Here is a 24,886-nt window from a genome sequence, read left to right as displayed (position 1 = left end):
CTTTACTGTCTGTTCACTGGTATATAGGTAACATTCAGCACATACTGCGCATGTGCCATACAACAAAGCACCAGTACAGGGAGTCGTAAGGACAAAATGCAAAATGCTTAAAGTGCAATACACAACATACTCCTCCTCTTTTACTTTCAACATCAACCTCAACAACTAAACACTGTTGACATTATACATATGTAGTCTTTTTTATTTTTTTTTTTACTTTAGGAACATTAACGATGTAAACACTTTTAAATATATATATATGCACATAAATTCTAACACTAGGGAAAGAGGGTAGACTGCCTCGTTTCCCTGGCTGAACCCTGGGGATTATTCTGCCCCAACGACGTGGGTTAGCCACTAACTAGAGATCCAGTCTTTGTGGTGGTTTCCGCACTCTAGTCGGGTAACAATGGAGAGGAGGCACAGGTGGTGTTTTTACTAGAGTGTCTGTAACAGTCACTGGAGTAGCTGGTATAGGAGATGTATTCTCAGAAGTAACGCTTACCCGAGGTTCACTAGCAGGTGGTGTGGGCAAGATTTCTGTGAATACATCCTGACCCGGGCTGATGTGAGATGGGAGTTGCAGTTGTTGTTGTTGTTGTTGTTGGGCCCTCAAATCACAGGGGTCATCACTGGAGGTTGCTGAAGACAATAACTGGTCAACATGTCTCCATGTCTGATTGTCTTTCGTTTCAACAATGTACGAAACAGGGCCAGTTTGTGCAAGAATGGTTGCGAGTACCCATTTTGCACCCTTTCCATAATTACGAGCAAGTACGCTGTCACCTCTGTTGAAACTTCTAAACTTCGCCTTACATCGCCTCTCCACCTGCATTCGCTGTTGTGACAAGACAATCTGCTTGGTTCCTGTTGGTCTCAGCAGGTCCAGTCTGCTGCGTAGTTGTCGTTTCAGCAGTGCTGTAGCTGGAGAGACTTTAGTGACTGCATGTGGCGTGTTTCTATACGACAACAGAAAAGTGTTCAATCGCTGGTTTAGGGAACCCTTACCCTGCGACGTCTTTAGATCCTTCTTCAGAGTCTGGACGAATCGTTCAGCCAGGCCATTGGTGGATGGGTGATAAGGCGCAGATCTGATGTGCTGAATCCCATTCACACGCAGAAAGGACTGAAACTCTTCAGACACCAATTGGGGGCCATTATCGCTTACAAGCTGCTGTGGTATCCCAAAACGACTGAACACAGATCTAAGCTCTTCGATGGCTTTCTCAGAAGATGTGCTGTTCATAACTGCTACCTCCGGCCATTTGCTGAGAGCGTTGACAATCACCAGAAACATATGGCTCTCCATTGGTCCTGCGAAGTCGATATGTATTCTCTGCCATGGCTCCTCTGGAAAGTCCCATGGGTGCAAAGGGGCTATCTGTGGCATGTTTCTTACATTCTGGCAATCTGGACAACCACTTGCTTCCTCTTAGATCTCTGCATCTATACCCGGCCACCAGAAGTAGCTGCGGGCCATCTCTTTCATCCTCACTATTCCCGTGTGGCCTGAATGAAGTTCTTTCTGCAAAAGGTTCCTCAGACGTGGGGGTATAATGACACGATAACCCCAGATCTGGCAGCCAGATTGTACTGTAAGCTCATTTTGTCGAACCAGATAAGGTTTGAAGTTGTCTGTCATCTCTACTCCCTTGCCATGAGAGATCCAGGTCAAAAAGTAAAAGATGTCAGCTTGACTGCCTTCTGGTGGCTTGTCCGGCAGAGGCAACCTGGATAGTCCATCTGCATTGCAGTGCTGCTCGGATCTCCTGTACTTGATGTCATACTGATGTGCCGACAACAACAGAGCCCAGCGCTGCATGCGATTTGCCGCCAATGAGGGAATGCCGGTTTGGGGACCAAATATAGAGGTAAGTGGTCTGTGGTCAGTAAGTAGAGTAAATCTGCGCCCAAACAAGTACTGGTGAAATTTCTTGACAGCAAATACGATTGCTAAGGCTTCTCGTTCAATTTGACCGTAATTGCTCTCTGCCGAGTTCAGGGTCCTTGACGCAAAGGCGATTGGCCTTTCTTCACCGGATGGCATAACGTGTGAAAGTACTGCGCTGACACCATACAGTGAAGCATCACATGGCAGCTGTATCGGTAGTGAAGGGTTGTAATGAGTGAGGACCTTGAATGGTGTTAATACACATTTAACATCCCTGAATGCCTTCTCACATCTCTCGGACCATTTCCATTGTTTAGACTTGTTTAGCAGTTCATGTAGGGGATGAAGCCTGCTGGCCAGGTTTGGCATGAACTTTGCATAGTATGTTAGTAGCCCTAGGAATGATCTCAGCTGGCTTACGTTCTTTGGAGATGTTGCATCCACAATAGCTTTTACCTTTGATGATGCTGTGTGGAGACCAGCGCTGTCAATTACATGCCCAAGATATTCGATTGTGGATTGGAAGAATTCACATTTGTCTTCTGAAAGAGGTACAAGCTCTCCTGTGTATGATTTCAGGGTCAGGTTCGCTTCCCTGGGACAGAGGTGTGACCACTTCTCTAGATAAGTTGACTCTGCCACGAGCGATACAGCTGTGCCTGTGTCCACTTGCATAGGGATGGCCTCTCCATCCAGCAGTGGCATCACCCAGTAGCCATCAGAATTTGAAGACACATACATAACATGTGAGAACTCATTTTCATCAGATTCATCCTCTTGTTTCCCTGTATGTTCCACTTGATTTACATGTTTCTTTTTAGTTTTCCTGACATACCCTTTCCTTGGTTCCACCTGTTTAGTTGGATTTACTTTCTCAATTACAGTCAGCTTTTTATTTTGACATGCAAGTTCAATGCGCCCTTTTCTTCCACAATTTCTGCAGTCTTTGTCTTTGTACCATCATTCCTGTGCCGGATGACCACTCTTTCCACAGCGGTAACATGCTTTCTTACTATCCTGTTTTATTTTCTCACTGTATACTTTGTGATCTTGACTGGATAAGCTTAACTCTTGCACCTCTTTTGCAGCCATTTCCATGGATACACTGATTTCTATTGCTCGCTCTAAGGTAAGATTACTTTCGCATAGGAGTCGTTTTTGAATTGTCTCACTACGCAGTCCACAGACGAATCTGTCTCTTATTGTGTCGCTCAATGCTGTGCCAAATTCGCAGTGTTCTGACAGTCGCTTCAATACGGCAACAAACTGTGCAATCGATTCTCCCTCTACCTGATTGCGTTTATGAAAGCGAAATCTTTCAGCAATGATGAGGGGTTTTGGTGCATAATGTTCTTGGAGCAATGCTACAATGTCCTTAAACAAGCAATCACCAGGCTTATTGGGCTGGACCAGTCTGCGCAGTAGATTATATGTCTTGCTGCCCATTACACTGAGGAATGTTGGTACCAAAACCTCATCTTTTATCCCGTTGGCTTTGACGAAATAATCAAACCGCTCAGTATATGAGCTCCGTTGCTCGGCAGTTTCATCATATGGTCCAATTTGCCCCACTAGACCTGCCATTTTGGTCCGTTTTCAAGTCTATTTTTCCACTCACTCTTTTGTAGCCGACTCTTTCCTCCTGTGCCGGATTGTGTCGTCTTCATGATGTGCAGCCGTCGTCTCTTTTCTCTGTTTGCGCTATTTTCCCAGCACGTTTGTTTTCGTACGTTTTGCCTGTTAGCTTCCGAAGAACGCGTGCAATCGCGTGCAGCTGTTGTCAGCTGAATAACACTACATCCAGAAGTGTTGCGGAAGATCAGAGACCATTTATCCTCGCCACCAGTTTTGTTACATCTTCATTAGATGAATGTGTACTGCATTAAAGGACGACACCAACACAAGCCTTTGTAGAACGCAACTTTACTGTCTGTTCACTGGTATATAGGTAACATTCAGTGCGTACTTCACATGTGCCATACAATAGAGCACCAGTACGGGGAGTCGTAAGGACAAAATGCACAACGCTTAAAGTGCAATACACAACAGCACCATCTCGGGGATGGTCAGATAATAAAACTGGTAATATAGAGATGGAGGAATTAGACTAAATTAAAGATGGGCTGAGAAATATGTAGTCTATCCTAGAGAAAGTCTAATGTCTATTAGAAATAAAAAGTGAAGTCCTTAGGATTTAGTATTCTGAATTCTCTAAAGATCAATTAAGTTGATCTCAGTGATAAATTTATCCAGTAATATAGAAGATGGATTGACTGTTGTATCAGATTGAGATTTATCCAAAGCAGGATTTACGACAGCATTAAAATCACCACCCACCATTAATGGGAATTCAGTATGCTCAAGTAGTGTTTTGGAAATATTTGTAAAGAATTCACTGTCTGTCTCATTTGGATTGTCAAGTCAAGTCAAGTCACCTTTTATTTATATAGCGCTTTTGACAATACAGATTGTCAAAGCAACTTTCCAATATCAAAATAGGACAATAGCATCAATAATGTAAAATGACAAGATTAAACACTCAATTTTCAGTTAAAGGCATTTCATTATTGAATTCAATGATGTCATCGTCCAGCTCTGTTCATTTTAAATAGTATCTGTGCAATCAAGTTGACGATATCGCTGGAAATCAAGTTTCCCCAACTAAGCAAGCCAGAGGCGAAAGCAGCAAGGAACCAAAACTCCATCGGTGACAGAATGGAGAAAAAAAACCTTGGGAGAAACCAGGCCCAGTCGGGGGGCCAGTTCTTCACAGGAGAACTGGCCAGACGAACCAGCAGTTTGTTCCAACTGCAGCAAAGTCAGATTATGTAAAGGACTCATTTGGTTCCCGTGGTCTTGTCCCGATGGCTGTCTAGGTGACAAGGTCCTCACTGGGGATCTGTCTCTGTGGCTTATCTAGGTGTCATGATCTTCACTTATGTTCAGGGCTGTAGAGGTCATCTCTAGGTGCTGATTCACCATCTGATCTGGATATGGACTGGATCCGGGTGACTGCAGTGACCATCTGATCTGGATAAAGACTGGATCAGGTGGCTACGGTAATCTCAGAATAAGAAAGAAACAGACTAATATTATCATAGATGCCATTCTTCTTACGATGTAACAAGTACATCGGGTGTTGTGGGAAGTGTTCCCGGTTCCAGTTGACTTAATTAATGCAGCCTATACAATCCTTTAACGGATTTGAATTATAGAAATGCGATAGTATATTATGTGTAAGCCAGGTTAAAGAGATGGGTCTTTAATCTAGATTTGAACTGACAAGAGTGTGTCTGCCACCCGAACAGTGTTAGGTAGATTGTTCCAGAGTTTGGGCACTAAATAGGAAAAGGATCTTTTTAATTCACTGTATTATGCCACTGTCTTCACAAAGAAGTGTCTAGAGTCATGAAATGCTTATGTCTAGTCGTCAACTATATTTTTACCCTGTTTGACCTTATGTTCAAGACTTTTTAATGCAGCCTACACTAATCCATAATGGTCAGTAAGCTAAAAAAAAAAGTAAATATTTGGGTGGCGTAATATTATAATACAATGCCATTAATCAATATATTAGGATAACCCATGTCATTTAAATTACTAAAATAGCCAATAGACAATAATGAGCAATAATTCTCCACACTGCATAGGATGATGCTATGACAAATTCAAGCGCACAGCTTCACCTAGGCCCAATTATTAATTTGTTTAGTTATATCATTTATAATTTGAATGAGAGAACAACAATAATAAACTTCGGGTAATCAAAAAAAAAAAGGAAACGGCCAGACTAGAATAAATAGCAGCACCGTAGTGAACAATAAACGATATGGCAAGACAAAAAATGAAATAATAAAACCAAAGTTTGACCAATTATGAGTAACGTTAGGCTAAAACATCTAAATATGATGTCTGGATCACTGTCAGATGAGCCTTCAGATGCTGAGCTGACCCAGGACGCATAACTTAGGCTACCATCAGACTCTCCAACACTCACGGCATTTAGTGTTTCTAATACCGACCTTCCATAAATCGCCTCTTTTTAGTCATTTTGACTTTATTTATGAAACTGATAACCGCTAAATCAGTGAGTGAAAGGCGTTGCCTAGAAATGTACAATGTTAAAACACAAGCGGCAAGAAAATGACAGCGCAAAAATACATGCATTATATAGCGGGTAAATTTGACCCATGCTGCGCTTATAGGTATAAATTCTCAGTTTTTTTTATCTGGATTTATCAAAATAATTTTTAACAATAATGGGTTGTAAATTACAGAATTTTAGTAAAAGTCAATGACTGGGAGACTTGAATGTTTTGTTGAAAATCTGTTATGTACATTTGAAAAACAGTCACGGGTAAAATTTACTCCGTGGCGGTTCTAGTGTTAAGAGCGCAGGAGAAGGCTGCCAATTTATAATACTTATTCTGGAAAGGTATCACATCAGATTGCTTTAAATGTGTCTCTTGTATCAGCGCACAGGAAATCGATTTACGGTGTAAATATTCTAATACACGAGTACATTTCACAAAAGAATTTAGGTCATTCACATTCAATGATAAAATATTTAGAGTATGCACTGAGTATTCATAATCCTAAAACTGTATTCAGTAAATGAAGAAAAGCAAAACCAATCCCATTCTGTAAGTAACATGTAAATGCTGATGTGCATTCTCCATACCAAACCACCTAGATGAAAAATCCTTTTAGAAATAAGGTAAAATAAATAAAAGTATGAATGTCTGTTGTGAAAAATAAAAGCAACACAGAAACAGGAACAACAAACAACTACAGATAAGAAACAACTCAGACCGCACATTACAGAGAACGTAGGTCTGATTGAGTAACAAAAAATGGTGATGATACGTGACCGGTCTACCTCAACGCAAGACATGTCCCCAAAAGGCCCACATAGTCAAAAGTTATTGTAATTAAACCTACTCTCCATTAGACCCCTCCAAAAAAAAAAAAGGGTGTTAGTCTTACCAATAAAGAGACAGTTGTGCCGCATAAATAGGAACAATATCCCAGAAGGAGAAAGAAAGAAGAGAAAAAAAAAGAAAAAGAAAAGAGATTTAACAAGTGTCCATGTCTACTTTGTTATTATCCTCTCCTGGGCAGCTGGAATCGCCTCCATCCCAGTCATTAAGTTCTCTTCTTGCTGAGCCGAAGAAATGGAGATGGTGGCTGCTGTTTTCCCGTTGCTTTGTAGAGCTGCAGCATATGTCTTCTTCTGTGACAGTGAGCTGATAAAATCCTCCGCTTTTTGAGGAGAGTCGAAAATCATCTGCTCACCTTTGTGCCGTAGTTTAAGTACCGCTGGAGAAAGGAAGAGCTGGAGACCAAGTGCTGTCTTCTTCTTCAAAACTGGATTAAAGCTCTTTCTCTTGGTAGTTGTGGCTGGACTTAAGTCGGGAAAAAATAGTAACGTGATATTGTCCTGTGTATATTTCACCGGATATGCCTGCCGAGCACCCCTCAGGATCGCTGATCTGTCATGCCATCTTAGTACACGGAAGATAAGAGTACACGGCCGATCAGAGTTTTTCCTTCCGTCATACACGCGAAGCCAGCTACATCGGAGCCCTCCGACCCCTCCGGCAACCCCACCAGTCCCACGTTATTTCTCCTGCTCCTATCTTCAATTTCCATCATCTTCTCAGTGAGTTGCTCCAGCTGATTTCTTAAGTTTGTGACTGTCCTCCTATCCAGCTGCTTGAACAGAATTGACCCGGTCACGTGTCTGCTTCGCCGTGTTAGCTAGTCCCTCAAGCTCCGCTCTTAGCTCTTTAACAGAATTGTCGGTCGCTTGTATGTCCGCACGCAGGTCACGCAATGCTGGGGTCAGTACAGTGTCTACCGCATCTCTTACTGTCGAAGCCACAACTGAATCCAAAGTACTTTGCTGCTCTTTAAGTGTTATCGTTGTTACCGTTAGCGATATGACCCTCTATAGACATCAAGGGTCCAACCGCATTCAAGGCACAGAAAGATACCAAAAACATTGACAAAATAGTCCATATGATATGGATAGTGGTTCAGCTGTAATTTTATAAAGCTACGAGAATACTTTTTGTGCACACACACACACACACACACACAAAACTAAATTTACGACTTATTCAAAAATTATTCTCCCTCGAGTCACCCTCTGCCTCCATTATGGAGAGTACCACAATGCATGTGCATGATTTTTCTCTAGCCAAATGCAGTCCTGGTCTCAAGTCATACAGAACTGTGTAATAGATATATAAATGTTAAACATACTCAGGAACTCTTGAGTAAAACTCTTGAACTCTTGTCAAAAAATCTGGTTTAAATAACAACATACACAAGCATCCACTCATCATTCACTATGAAAGACACACATAAACAAATGGCAGAGGTTATTTGCACTAAATGCAAATAACGTTATGTGATTTGCACTAAGTGAAAATAGAAATAAAGAATTGTGAATAGCAAAAACAAACAAACAAACAAAAATATTTTATTAGCAATAAGTGTACATGCTGTTTATACTTAATAGTAACAGATACTATCTTATATACTATCTACCTTAGTGTATTGCAGGACATTATGAAACAGTATGCAATAAAAACAAAATACTCAGTGTATGTTTATTAAAATCATAAATATATGCGGCCTCATTAGCACCTTACTTGTCCCTATCTATAAAGCCCATCCCTATACCTACCCCTGTTCTAACTATATTTAGCCTGCTTATCAGTAAAGGTATCCTCAAAGTTCCAGGATGTTGGTGCAGCCTTGTGGTCAGTGTGCCAAAATATACAGCGCAACTGTGCTGACTGGGACCCGAGTTTGATTCCCGGCTCCTATGCCAATCCTGCTCCCCTCTCTCTACTCAATGCTTTCCTTTCATCTCTCGTCTGTCCTATCTGAATAATAAAGGAATAAAAAAAAAAAAACATAAAAAAGGGTCCAGGATGGTATCCATGGTTTTGAGCATGGTAACAATATGAGCTGCACGTGTTGACAAATTCCCAAACACACTGATAGTGCAATGAGATTGGTAATTATTGACATATTTTATAAAATATGTATCTTTATTGAAACAATGGATTGTCTTTGGTAAGAAATTACCAGCACTTTGGGTGTTCACACATACAGTATTTTTATATCAAATTACATTCAGTTTATTGAGCATGTGAGCATGAATGCGATCACTGCCTTTGATTTTGAAAGTTGCCGATCCACTACAAGTAGAGACACAGAGGTATAGAGTGGTGCAGGTATGGTAATCACACTCGCTCAGTTCACCTCTCTTATATAATACCTTACTCTACATAATACCATAAGCTTTTATCTTCAGTTAAGCAACTCAGCATTCCTTCATTACTAGTTGTCACAAATCCTGTCCATGAACTAGTTCTAAAGTGACATTTTCAAATTAGTAACAGAGGCTTGGGCTCATCTGTTAAACTGTCAACTTGAAATTTGAATCCATGGAAAGAAGCAATACCACACACAAGATGTGTTTGCCCCCCCCAATCTTGTTTCTTATTTATTTACACACTTGTGCTGTCGAACTGTTGTATAAACACAATATCACACTCATAGTCATGTGATAAGCCTCTATATCAGTATGGCTGTGATTACCTCATATATTGTTTTCAAGTCATTTCTATACTTTCTCATGAAGAGCATGCTGCTCTTGTAGCTAAGTCTTTCAGCTTGAAACTCTCCAAAAGCACTTCTCTGTGGATGTGGTATGAATTATGTATGAACAAATATTTAAACAACAGACCCATAGTAGTCCCATAATAGAATACATTAGAGAGTCCTCAACCCTATATGGTTATGTACTTTTACCAGAAACATTCTCTTTTGTATTCACTCCATCCCTGTCTCTCAGTCCACCTCTATGAATTTTTAATGTTGTTGGGAGAGTAAGAGACCTCTGCTGGTACGTACTGTAGTTCTACTCGCTCTACAGTAAAAGTCCTTACTGAAATCACTAACACTGTAGAATATTGCTCCTTCATTAATGAGTAACAAATGAGTAACAACATATTAAAGACTATTAAGCAACAACAACAACAAAACTCTAAGGAATTAATTAGTAAGTAGCACTCTTTTGCATGTAGTAGTTCACTATTAGTAATAACTATTTTCAGTTGTATATATTCTTACAGAACTGAATTCTAAATCTGAATTATTCTTACAGAGAAGGCATCTTGCATCCACACTTCTCACTGAATTAGTAACTGAGAGTTGTGGAGACTAAAACATTTGGTCACACTTTATTTTAAGGTCCAATTCTCACTGTTATCAAATCATTAACTAGAACTTTTGCCTCAAAAAACTCCTAATTTGCTGCTTATTAATAGTTAGTAAAGTAGCTGGTAAGTTTAGAAATTGGGTAGGATTAGAAATGCATATGGTAATGCAGAATATGTGCTTTATACTGTAAATACTAATAAACAACCAATAACACGCATGCTAATAAGCAATTAGTTAATAGTGAGAATTAGTCCCTATACTAAATTGTTACCAAACATTTTGAATCATCACAAATGAAACAAAAAAAGTGATCTATAAAATTATTAATTATGTATGGCTAGACAGTTTAAGACTGTTTTCATTAATACTTGCTGTAAGAATGATGGTAACCCACTAGTAGTGACTCAGTAGTGTTACAAAATCCATCAGGAGGAATTACTATCCAAACCCTCAAAAGCTTACAATGACTTCAACCATTACTAGGGAGTTATCATGCTTTTCATTTTGAAACACTTTTACAAATAATTAGTAATTCTTTCTGATAGATTAGGTAATACTCAGAGCTGGGTAGATTACTTACAAACCGGAGATTCTAACGGGCGCTGAAATTATGCAATGACTTTTCCAATCAGCGACTGGCTCTTTCATTTATAAGGTGGGACTATTCCTCCATATTGCGTGTTGCAGTTTCTCCCATTCATAAGTATAGGAGTGAACAATCTTTGTATTTCTATAGACAGTCCCTGCATCCCAATGTGTATACTATCCACCCTATCTGCCCTAAATAGTATTGAAAATGACTACTATCACATATAATTTAGAATGGATAGTACGCACATTGGGACGCAGGCACTGTTTTAAAATAGCAATTAAAATAAAACACTTACTAAACAAATATGAAATATTTGTATTTACCTCCATGACATGTAACCATTAATCAACATCAAAGAAACCGTGAACATGCAAATGTGATACTTAATTATTGAAATATTTATTTTAAAATCTCAGGGGTACTTAAAGTATATACTTAAAGTATATTTGGCGAATAAGGTTTAGATGACAAAAAGTTTTGGAATGCCTGCATTACATGTAAATAAGAAATAATGTGAATATATGCATTTTAATTAATTTGAAAGACAAAAGACATAACATAAACCTGAAATGATTTTTGTAAATCCAGTGGTCAAATGATGTATTGCCACCTGACTAATGACTGTGTGAATGTCCACAAAACTGGACTTTCTGAATGTATATAATCGGTAGGCTGTTTTAGAAAGGAAAATGAAGAATGAAAGATGAAAAAGAAAAATTAGGGAGAATCAATTAATTATGAATAATTTATTGCTATTGTGTGAATAATATGTAATCTTGTAATCCATAAAAAAGTAACTGTAGTCTGATTATGAGTATTTTAAAATGTAACTTACTCTAATTACAAGTACTTAATTTTTGGAATCTGATTACGTAATCCAGATTACATGTAATCAGTTACTACCCAGCTCTGGTAATACTTGAGTAATTACTATTAGGTTACCATGACTTTCACATTAGACTTAATTAGGCTTTAAGAATAATTTACATTAATTATGAAATAGTATGTAGTTTCTTATGTAGTAATTTGTTGTAGCTCTCTTGAAGGTATGGAAAATAGTAGTTATGTCACAGTCATGGACTTTTGTTTGTGTTTTCATTCCCCATGTGCTCTGTGTGACCTAGTTTCTGCCAATGTCTGATTGTGTCATTATGTTCAGGTGTGTCTCGTTATTAACCTCCATATAAATTGTATTCAGTTCAGTGTTTCTTCGTCCGATCTAACGTCTGAATTACCCTAGTGTGCGTGTGTGCGTGTGTGCGTGCGTGCGTGCGTGCGTGCGTGCGTGCGCTTCTTCTTCCTTGCCTTGGATTACCCATATGTGGATTATTAAATACTGTTTATTGTTATCTTCGTTGTATTAGTGCTTCTCTCCCGCACCACACTGTGACAAGTTACTGGTTAGCTTAGCAGTGCACCAACAGATTTAACGGAGTAAGTATTATTTGTTTGTTAACTGGATTTTGTTGTTAGTTAATAGTAGTTACTAGAATCTAAATATTGTATTACTCATTTGTTCCTGTATAATTATTACTTAATGATTAATGATAACATATCATGCCATTTCAATGGCAAGCTGATTTTCAATTTTGCGCATGTTTGCTTGTTTTACTTTTTCTATCGTCTCAAACTGGTTTCAAACTGTAAATACTACTCCACCTAATCACTTTTGAACAAACAGAACCCAAGCCTTTTTGGTAATTTGGTACTCAATTTAAACTCAAATCTCAGAGGAGTCAGTGACTCAGGCAATGATTCATAGTGTCCTACTAGACAAACTAAGTAGATCTCATGCATCTGTAATGGTCAGGCAATTAACCTTTAATCCATGTCACCAAGGGGGGAATAAAAGGAGCAGCCTATGGAACAGTTTCCCACTGGAGACTCTCTTACAAGGTGCATTGAAGTTACTCTTTCATATCAGTTCTATGTTTCAAAATAATCCTCGTTTTACAGTTTTTTACGATCGCTATGACAATTTTTTCAATACTTTTAACAATTTTCCTAAACTGTTAACGCAGTTATCACAACATCTGTGTCTGTGTAGGCTATACAATTAACACATTTCTTGTTGCTTTGATACAAAATGCATACAGTTAACACAAATTTCAAATGCTTGAACTTCTTTTACACACAAGCTCAACCAAGACCAAAACAAAGTAATTTTACTGCCAGATTTTCCAATGCTTTCACACTGTATGTCAGAACAGATAACATCATGTTCTAAACCTAACTTGTAAGATAAAGTCAAAGTCGAACAGCTGTATATATATTGTGAAGTTAAACACAAATATGTCTCCTGTATTTTATTCCATTTGCTAATGAGAAACAGCTGATTGGAGTTATGCAAATATATAAATTACAAGTAATGATAATAATAATAAATTACAGTTTTTCTCGATTGCTAACACACTATAACTGATTCATTTGGCCCAATTTTCCAAACCATTCATACAGTTCTCGAAACAAAGACACGTTTCTCAAAATTTTTAACACATTCCACCTGCTTTCACACATGCTCCAATTTGCTCAACGTTTTCTGCAAAACTCTACACAATAACAGCATCATTTTGCAAAGGTTTAACCATGTTATTATTTAGAAAACACAAATAAACAATATAACTACCTCAAAAATCACAAAATTAATCCGTGTTTGAACATTCAGTAGCAAAACTGATGACACGGCAGTCAGAATCACAGGATAATATGAATACGAGCACAGGTGGTTATGTGTTTTGGAAAATTAATCCTGGTAGTGGGAGACAAAGAGGAATAGGATGAGAAAAGAAAAATTAAGGGAATGAGGTCAAACGTCATTTGTTCCTGATGAAATATAAAGCAATAGTTGACCATGTTTTTGTGCATGGAATGAGCATAAGAAATGCTGCCTGCAGGCTCATCTACTTACACACAGGGACGTGCACAGACATTTTGAGGGGCAGGGGCAGGGGCAGGGGCGCGTGAAGTGGGGGTGCTGAGGGTGCTGCAGCACCCCCTGTTTTTTTCTGTGGGCAACTGTTTAATTGTTGGGAATATGAAAAAAAAAAATATCTGAGTGTCTATTTAAGTGCAAATAGCCATGTTGTTGGAAAAGGCTATTTACACTAACTCCACCCACAAACGTATGATTGGGATAGTAAAATTTGCAAAAGACTGTAATTAATTGTCGGATTCAGTGGCGCAGATGGTAAAGCATGTGCTAACGTTCTTTTGACACGATCGACCGGGGTTCAAATCTGCCTTTTGGCAAACTTTTTTTCTCCCTTTTTAAATTTCAAATCACTTCAGAAAAGCAGTTATTTTTTAATAAAAATGAAGGAAATAATCAAAAAGTTGAACATAAAGTATCGGGTAGGGTAGGTGTAGGGAGAGCTTTTGTCCCAATAAGGTGGCATCCATTTAATAATTTGAAATAAACTTAAAAAATTACACTCAATAAGTTATTGCATACTATTTTATAATGTATTACAATGCAGAGGTGCAGATAATTGCCACTATTTGCAATAAGTAATGTTTTTCTCTAATAATGTTTTTCGCCACAATTAATCATACCCTTTTATTCAATATTTGCAGTAAGTAATTAGCAGGATCCTGCTATTTTAACATAGAATAAATATAATCTAAAGCTATTTGCACTGTGTAAATAGCATATCACTAAAGAATACTGCTATTTTCACTTAGTGTAAATAGCCTCTATATTCTGCATATTCTGTGGTGATCAGTTCACAGCGCAGTGATAGGAATTCATCTTTTCCAATTAGTTTACATTTATTTTTTACCTTTTATGGGCAGTTTTACCTTTATAAAGCCCTACATGAGTGTGCATCATATTTTCAGTCAAATTCTTAAATTGAATCAGTCAATTAGAATAAGTCATTTAAGCTGTTAACAAGTAAATGAAATCAGTATTGACAAAATTAATCTTTCCAATGCAGAGAAAACACAAAAGCTGCATTAGAAGTGGCATTTAGATGCATTTACACATTGTTTAATGCAGGACATTAATGCATTTGACCTGCAGTTACAAATGCATTAATACGGTTTTGATATTTTAAACATAAAACGTTGAATACTGATATTTGAAATTATTAAAAAAAATAAATAAAAAAAATTAAAAGATACTTTAAATGTGAAATTAAAACTGCCAGTAGGTGGCAGCAAGTCACTGTTACAGTTTTTTTCTGAATGATTAAATCCTAACTGTGATTCTTATAGCACAATTTCTAAAACTATTAATACTTATAGCAAAACCACTCACTGGGTTTGCAAAACTAAAAGCACAAACACTGCTTTGCACTCAGTTTGCAATTTTGTAACACACACTTTGCAAAACTGTAGGTACAATCCACTGCACAGCACTCTTTTTGCGGAACTGTAAACACAACTCACTGCTTTACACTCAATTCCAAATGATCAACACACTCCTAGCAAAACTATACACATGTATGGCTATTATTTACACTATTTTGCCAACTGTCTGGCACACTGTCACATGTGAAAACTGTTTTAGATAATTAGTTCACTTTGCAATCAGCCTAAGCACTATAAATAAGCTACAGGTAAGCTGTCCGTGTGGAGTACAATGGAGGGAGCAGGAAGAGTGAGAATTAGAGGAGGCCGAGGAAGAGGACGTGGAGGTGAAGAAGTAGGAGGAAGATGAGGAGGAAGAGGCCGTGGAGGTGAATAAGTAGGAGGAAGAGGATGTGGAGGTGAAGAACTAGGAGGAAGCGGAGGAGGAAGAGGACGACAAGGACAAGGAGGTGAAGTTAGAGGAAGAGGACAAGGAGGAGCAAGAGGAGGACGAGGAGGGGGAAGAGGAAGGGTAAGAAGAGTAAGAAATAGAATTACTGATGACATCAGAGCTACAATAGTGGACCATGTAATCAACCATGGAATGACCCTGAGGGAAGCTGGCCAACGGGTTCAGCCTAACTTGAGCCGCTAACAATGTAGCAAGCATCATAAGGACATTTCGAAATGAGAATCGGTTAGTACAGTCACTTTGCACTAAGATTTGTAGCACTGCCATATTCTAATGAGAAACACAACAATACCATAGATGTAAAAATACTGAAATTGTTACTTTACAGAATTGCTAGACGACCAGATGCTAGGGGCAGAGGAAGAATGTTCACTGCAGAACAAGAAACCCATATAGTCAATATGGTGATTGCAAATAATTCCATAAGGCTACGAGAAATTCAGCAGCGCATAATTGAGGATGACACCACCTTCCAAAACATACACAATGTGAGCATTTCTGTATTAGGTTGTGTACTTGCCCGCAACAGAATCCGAATGAAACAAATCTACAGAGTACCTTTTGAAAGAAACAGTGAACGTGTAAAACAGCTGCGATATGACTATGTGCAGGTAAGCTATAGTATCATTGGTACTGAATCTGGAAGTGCATACTGTAGTGCTGTGCATGGGCCTGCTGTGCTGAATTTGTTTTGTCTTGTCTAGAGAGTGATTGAGCTAGAGGCAGATGTCATGGGTCATGAGCAGTTTTTTGTGGATGAGGCTGGTTTTAACCTCACTAAGACAACATTATTGGACACCGTGCCATAATCAATGTCCCAGGACAACGTGGTGGTAACATAACTATGTGTGCAGCTATAAGTCAAAATGGTGTTGTTCACCATCATGCAACCCTGGGCCCATATAACACTGCACACATTATTACATTCCTGGACACCTTACATGACATGCTCACTAATGTTCAGAGACCAGAGCAGACCAGATACGTCATCATATGGGACAATGTTAGTTTCCATAGGGCTGCTTTGGTCCGCAACTGGTTTACAGATCACCCACTCTTCACTGTACTCAACCTCCCCCCATACTCTCCATTCTTGAATCCAATTGAAGAGTTCTTCTCTGCCTGGCGCTGGAAGGTCTATGACCGTCATCCCCATCAGCGCATAGCCCTTTTACAGGCAATGGAGGAGGCATGTGGGGATATTGACCATGCATCATGTTAGGCCTGGATACGCCATTCCAGAAGATATTTTCCCCGGTGCCTTGGACTAGAGGACATTGCATGTGATGTAGACTAAATTTTGTGGCCGGACCCAGAGAGACGACACGATGTAGACTGATTTCTTTCTTTTTTTCTCAGTGAAATTACTATTTTGTTTTGACTTGGAAAAAAACACTTGTGTTTGTTTTGATGTATGTAAATAAACACCAGTACTTGAAGTTTGGATCCCTCTATGTTTACAGAACTTTGACAAAAGTATGACCTCAAACTGACATAGCCTACCTTGTGCACAGAGAAAGCAAAAGCCAGATGTGTTTTTTATTCATACCATCAGTGTGTAGTTGGTGCATTGTGTGCTTATTAATGTGATGGCTTGTGTTAACTGTTTGATACGAAAATACAATTTTTACGAAGGTTTGAAGAGTTATTAGCTTTTGCAAGAAAACTACAACTACAAAACTATTATTTGTGTGTAGAGTTTTGCAAAAATAGTCAATAGTTACAAAAAATGTGCTTAAGCCATCAGAAAAAACTGTAATAAGTGAGTCATTGCGACTGAACCGAATGATTTAAACGGTTGATTCATTCAGTAACAAAACAGCTGTTGCTCAAAGGCGCAAATTTAAATGATATTTGTTGGCAAAATAGAGCAAAAAACAGTGAATATTGTGTCTAAAACGTAAGTGTGTTAATATTAAATTCTTGTTTATTGAACTGCTGTATAAAACCAATATCACATTTGTAATCGTTGCTTTTTGGAGGGGAGGGGAGGGGAGGGGAGGGGGGAATCTTCGCGTGATACTGATTAACTATATGAAATGATATACATTCTGCCCCCATATCTTGCATTTTGTGATCATTCTTAATCTAAATGCATTTTAATAAACTGAATCATGCAGTGAAAGAACGCGCACTGGTCTAACCTACTTCCTCTTGCCTTAGCTAAACTTTAGCTAACTTACATGGTAGCTCTCTCATGAGTCATGGATGTTTGCAAGACAAGTTAACTATATTTGCTTTTTGTCTTTTGGATAATTAGCTGTAAATTCGAGGCACAGGTAGCTTAGTCTTTTGTTTATCACCACTCACCTCCATACCAAGACAAACACAACTGGAGAGGGAGGGAGGGGGGTCCGTGTACGTTTTGATCATTTGTTTTTCCATTTGAAATTAATTAAGCAGAAGCCAGAAAACGGTTATTTTTTTGTTTTTTCATTTTTAAAAAAAAACGAGATTTTGGCTCGATTTTAGTTTTTTTGGTTCACGGGTAGAAAACGGATAAAAAACTTCAAAATTCGTTTTCCCCTTGTGGGCGGTCATGACACGCCCCTTTTCCGCCGATTGGCCAACCAAATCTGAGGCCGTGACGTCATCCTCAGTTCGTTCAGCAAAATAATAGTCCTCTGCTGCTGTATGGGGCAGGTCCTAGATCAGGCTTTCTTCTGTGCAACCTAACACGTTTTGCAGAAATATTTATTTCAGAAATTTTAATCAGCACCCAGCCTGTTTTATTTAGCTGTGCATGTTGTTAAATCTGTATTGTGACGCTGCGCTACCCATAGACTGCAGAACAAGAAATAGACGCAGGGGGTCCCTACAATGTCAGAATTGTTTTGTCTTACATACATTGGAAACGTGCACTAAATTTTCATTATTAAAATTTTAACATTTTATACATTTAGCCTACATTTAATCATTTAGCAGACACTTTTATCCAAAAATGGTTTACAAATAAGTGCTGTGACAAGTCTGTAATTATAACTGATCATTAATTAATTATTAGTCTATATGATTATTGCAAAGTCATCAAAACTGACTCATGGCATCAAAACTCCCCAAAAGGTTGAAAATTAATCAAAATGATCATGCATGACATTCTTTGAAGTATACAGTATGCAGTCATACGAACTCATTAGTGAAATATCCACCTGGTGGCGCAAAGGGACAGCTGCACCATTGCTCAGATTGGAATTTTCATTAGTAAATGAAGATTAAATAATCAAATAAATTGCTACTGAATTTGACAGTGATACTCTCCAGTGAGTTTATTTTCTACCTTTTTTTTTTTTTTTCTTTTAGATATTTCAATGTATTTGGAAATCACATCAAATATTAATTAGGGTAAACAATTAAAGACGAACAATAGCTTATCTCTCGTTGTTATATAGCCTAACATTGCATTTACTGAATATGTATCTTTTTGTATATATTGTTGATGAACTCAAAAGCCTGTTCTTATAAATGATATTATGCTATAGCCTATAGCAACACTAACATAACAACCCCCAGCCTCTTCAAAAAAGGTGTGATGCAGAGTTATGTTCAATGCAAAATTCCTATGTAAATTATCATAGTAGGAAAAACGTGTGTTCAGATGCTGTTTCATGGGCCGCCCCTCACCATAGTATGTCTATAGGGCAAATTTGTACAACTTATACCCCATTCCGGGGTATGTTCTCGCACAGCTTGACAGCCTCTTCAAATGTGGTGATTCACAAGTTTCTACGACATTCTCGCTCTGAGCTACAACTCATCAAAGTTGGCCGCAATGTTAAGTCTATGGGATTTTTCGGCCGATTTTTCGCCCACTGTACGATTATTGTACACCCGATCGCTTATAAAAGATATAGCACGCCATTCCTCAGTAAGCCGCACGATGTGACTCAACAAAAACAACATCCACACAAACAAACAACAGGGAGGGGGGAACCAACAGACACACCATCAACAGATTAAATTTCAATTTATAGTAAAATATAATATAAGTCACCGCATGTGTTTCTGTCCAATGTAGACCAAGAGGGCTGGACAAATGACCAATATCAACATAAAAAATTAAAGTTGTGCCATAAGGGTGTGTTGTTACAAAATTTGAAGGGTCCTCCCATCCACCCTTTTTAGAAAAAAAAAGTGAAGTCCTTAGATGTAGTATTCTGGATTCTCCATTAGAGGATGAGTTAGCTGTAGTATCAGGGTGATGTATTTTACAGCGTATAAAAAAAAATCTACCTTCATCATCATTCCCGGTATGTTCAATATTTAAATATAATTTCCTATCTACTAAGGTAAGCACCCCTTAGTTTTATTTGGGGCACAAGAGACGGCTGCTAGTTTGTAATACTTGTTTTGAAAACGTGCCACATCGCATTGTTTTAAATGAAACTTATGTATCAGGGCACAGGAAATCAATTTACGGTGCAAATATTCTAATATCCGGGTACGCTTAATAGGAGAATTTAGGAATTTTTTTACATTCAGTGATAGGATATTCAGAACATGCATTGTGTGCTTGCAATGTCAAGATTCTGTGTAAATGAAGAAACAAGAAACAAAAGCAATGCCTTACTGCCAGTGACATGTAAACATTAGTATGCATCCTAGATACCAATCCACCTAGATGTATATTTCTTTTAAAAGAAAAGCAGAATAAGTAAAAGTATTGATGTCTGTTGAAGGGTATATAAAAAAGCAAAAACAAGGAACGACAAACAACAGTATATAAAAACCAACGCAGACCGCACATTACTGAGTGCAGGTCTGCAGAAACAACAGAAACAAATGTTGATGCGTGACCAGTCCACTTCAATGCAAGACATGTCCTCAAAAGGCCCACTGAGCCAAAAGTGTAATTATTGAACCTGCTCTCCATCAGCCCGAATAATAATAATAATAATAATAATAATAATAACAATAAAGAAAAATAAAGAAAATAAATCATTATTATTCACCAATCAGCGGACGAACGTACAGGGAAGGGGCAAGATTCCAAAAATAAATTAACAAGTGTCCATGGCCACCTTGTTATTGTCCTCTTCAGGGCAGTTAGGATCACCACAGATCTCATTGTTAATTTCCCTCGTTGAGCTGAGAGGACGGAGACGGTAGCCGATGCCTTCCCGCTGCTCCGTAGCGGTGCAGAACACATCCTCAGTGACAGTGAAGTAACAAAATCCTCCGCCTTTTGAGGAGAGTCGAACATCATCTGTTCACCTTTGTGCTGTTGTTTAATCACCACCGGATAGGTGAGGAAGGGCTGGAGACCAAGTGCTGTCATCTTCTTCAAGACTGGATTAAAGCTCTTTCTCTTTGTAGTTGTGGTTGTACTAAAGTCGGGAAAAAATAGTAGCGTGACATTGTCCTGCGTATACTTCACCGGATATGCCTGCCGAGCACCTTTCAGTATCGCTGATCTGTCATGCCATCTTAGTACATGGAAGATGAGAGTGCGCGGCCGATCTGAGTTTTTCCTTCCGTCATACACGCGATGGGCCCGGTCAATCGCGATGTCACAGCATTTCAGGGAAGGGATCCACTTGGAAAGATTAGCTTTGAGGAAGCCAGCTGTATCGGAGCCTTCCGCCCCTTCCGGCAACTCCACCAGTCGCACGTTATTTCTCCTGTTGCTATCTTCAACGTTTGGAATTCTTTCGGTGAGTTGCTTCAGCTGATTTATTAAGTTTGTGACTGTCCTCCTATCCTCATGTGCAGCTGCTTGAATGGAATCGACCTGGTCACATGTCTGTTTTGCCGCGATGGCTAGCTTTTCAACTTCTGCTTTTAGCTCTTTTACTGTATCGTTGGTTGTCTGTATATCCAAATGTAGATCACGGAGTGCTGGGGTCAGTACAGAGTCTATCGCTTCTCTTAGAGTCGAAGCCACTACCGAATTGAGAGTACTTTGTTGCTCTTTAAGCGCTAGCTTGATACCATGTAGCTATAGCAGTGTCGAGATCCTCTCTGGAGATGGTGTAATCTTTTATTTTTTTCTTTATGGCGATTGTCCACTCTCTCTTTTCCGTCTGTCCTTGACTGATGGGGCACTCATAGTGAGCTAGATAAAGAGTGGTTAAAAATTTACTGACAGGATATATACAATTTCTGACAAAGTGAGCAGAGCGAAGGACTATGCGTGCATTGCCGCCGAAGGGTCACGTCATCCCTTCGAGAGATGGAAACCATCGTCCACAGGGCCAAATGTCCCTCCAGGATGCAATGGATGCGGCATACCAAGACATTACAGCTGAACACTGCAGGGGTGGATAAGGCATACCAAAAGTATCTTCCCAAAATGCCTTGCCAGAGAAGATATCAGGTGTGATGTGGATGAGAACATGTGGCCAAACACAGAAGACCAGGCAGATTAGATTACATTTATTTATAATTCTTCTGTGGCTTTTTCTGTTTGTATATTTTGCACTTTCACATAATACAGTTTTTTACGATCGCTATGACAATTTTTTCAATTCTTTTAACAATTTTCCTAAACTCTTAACACAGTTAGCACAACATCTGTCTGTGTAGGCTATACAATTAATACATTTCTTTTTGCTTTGACACAAAATGCACACAGTTAACACAAATTTAAAATGCTTGAACTTCTTTTACACACAAACTCAACCAAGACCAAAACAATGTAATTGTACTGCCAAATTTTCAAATGCTTTCACACTGTATGTCAGAACAGATAACATCATGTTCTAAAACTAACTTATAGGCTAAAGTCAAAGTGAGAAAGCTGTTCATATTGTGAATTGAAACACAAATATGTCCTCTGTATTTTATTCTATATTGCTAATGAGAAACAGGTGATTGAAGTCATGCAAATATGTGACCCTGGACCACAAAACCAATCTTAAGTGTCAATTTTTCGAAATTGAGATTTATACAAAATCTGAACGCTGAATAAATAAGCTTTCCATCGATGTATGGTTTGTTAGGATCGGACAATATTTGGCCGAGATACAACTATTTGAATATCTGGAATCTGAGGGTGCAAAAAAATTGCCTTTAAAATTGTCCAAATGAAGTTCTTAGCAATGCATATTACTAATCAAATTAAGTTTTTATACATTTGCGGTAAGAAATTTACAAAATATCTTCATCGAACATGATCTTTACTTAATATCCTAATGATTTTTGGCATAAAATAAAAATTTATAATTTTGACCCATACAATGTATTTTTGGCTATTGCTACAAATATACCCCAGCGCCTTAAGACTGGTTTTGTGGTCCAGGGTCACATATATAAATTGCAGCTGATTCCCATCTAGGAAACACACTCAGGAGAGAGACCATAGTGTGCTATGTGTCCAAAATTTGATTTATTGCCCCTCATAAAAATTCCACCTCCCTCCCACCCAAAACTGAACACCTGTTTGTACACCCCCACCCATCTAAATGACCATCTGTTTTTACCGTCCAGTGATCCTAAGGAATGTGTGTTTTGGGAAACGTGGTTTTGTGTGTGGGCCATTGAAGACTGTTATGTGTTTAAACTTTAAATTGTGAAACTGTGTTAAACAGGACAAAGGGAAGTTTTTATTAGAGATTTTCACGCACACATATCAAGAAAAAAACATCAAACGTATACGTAAAATGAGCAATCTGTTTTTCCCTACAAGTTAAGATGTGGTAGCGTTGTTAAAACAATTAAAAAACTAGTTAGAGTTTGTTGCGAGTTAAATAAAAAGAAGCATAGGTGAATGTGTTCGTACATCTAAAACAAAGCATCTGATTTTATCTTGTTAGTTAAAACAATAGCGTAACATTACAAGCTAAATAATACGTTGACTTATCTTACCATCTTCTAAAACAAAAAAAAAAAGCATCAGAAGCGAACGTTAAGTAAGATACTTGTCAAAACCTTATAGTCTAACATTACAAATTAAAAGGTAGCTTTTGTCACAAGTTAAAGAAAATAGAGCTGACTTATCTTACCGTGGTGTAAAAGAAAAAAATATCAGACCGTTAAGTAAGAGTATAAGATATTCGTCAAAATCTTGTAACATTACAATTTAAAAGCTAGAGTTTGTTACAAGTTAGAAAAGTTAACCCTTGTGCGGTCTTCATTTTGGGTTGTGCACTTATGGTCTTTGGGGTCTCTGGAGACCCCAGGCAACAAAATGTAATTTTGTAGCAAAATAGTTTTTTTTTTTTAAACCAATGTAATTTTACTCTGTTTATTAATGTTTTTACTCCACATTTGTGTAGTTTTTGGAGGATTTATGATATTTTTTAAAATTTATATAAATAAATTAAAAAATATTTTTTATATAGGTTTTTATACAAAAAACAGCTTTTTATGTAAATTTCACTTAATAAAAGACCCACATTTCATCCTTTCATCACTTTCATTCACAAAGGGTGATTGCGTGTGTGTGCATTGTCGATGTGTCAGTATCACCAATTTATTTTTGTGGTGGCTCTGCATTTCGGATTATTTTATTTGACAAATTATAAAAGAGCAGTTTTTTTTAGTCTCACAAATTTATTCCTCTGTGTTTGTGTGTGTGACTGTATGTGTGTTCACAGCATGATCATTTTGCAATATTGGAAGTGTGACACTTCATTTCTGTCCATGTGTGTTCTGTGTTGTTTCTGATTTTGAGGATGAATTTTGTCCATTTTCTATGCGGGGTCTCTTCAAATAAAATAATCCAAAAATGCAAAACCACCACAAAAATAAATTGGTGACACTGACACATCAACAATGCACATGAACGCACGCACACACACACACTTAAAATTATATGAAAAACAGTTGATTGAAATAAATGATAAACTCTAAAGACTCCAACCTTTCTCTTTGTAACATCTTGTTGAGCTCTGATTCAAATCATAATGTAACATTATTGAAAATTTGATTTTTTTTCAGTTCTAAAAATGCAAAACTTTGACAAAAATCATTTTTATTGTTAGAATTGTGATTTCACAATATGTAGCTATGAATCCAACTGAAAAAAACTTGTGAAAAGATATCTTTCAGTTGGTCAAATAGCGAATAGTAAATAGTGGAGCTCTGCAGCCATCTAGTAGTAAAAATTATAATTTTTACTTTTGAAACTGTAATTTCCAAAATATGGGCAAAAATTTTACACTAAACCATGTGAAATGATCCATGTTATCCCCATGAATGAAAGTTAGAAATGTGGGTCTTTTATGAAGTGAATTTTACATAAAAAGCTGTTTTTTGTATAAAAACCTATATAAAAATGTATTTTAATTTATTTATATAAATTTAAAATATATCATAAGTCTTCCAAAAACTACACAAATGTGGAGTAAAAACATTAATAAACAGAGTAAAATTACATTTGTTTTAAAAATATATATATTTTGTTAAAAAATTACATTTTGTTGCCTGGGGTCTCTAGAGACCCCAAAGACCATAAGTGTAA

General features: G+C 37.8%; 1 protein-coding gene across 1 annotated transcript; it reads right to left on the bottom strand.

The window, feature by feature from the left end:
* Positions 1-361: 361 nt before the first annotated feature.
* LOC131546671 (uncharacterized) lies at positions 362-2,632 on the bottom strand. The gene is given in 1 exon segment (XM_058786446.1): positions 362-2,632. A coding segment is annotated over 1 exon segment (2,271 nt).
* Positions 2,633-24,886: the final 22,254 nt, after the last annotated feature.

This window comes from Onychostoma macrolepis, chromosome 09 (genome assembly GCF_012432095.1).
Source record: "Onychostoma macrolepis isolate SWU-2019 chromosome 09, ASM1243209v1, whole genome shotgun sequence".
Classification (NCBI taxonomy): domain Eukaryota; kingdom Metazoa; phylum Chordata; class Actinopteri; order Cypriniformes; family Cyprinidae; genus Onychostoma; species Onychostoma macrolepis.
Note: the sequence above shows the minus strand (reverse complement) of the source record. Positions and strands in the feature narration are given on the sequence as shown.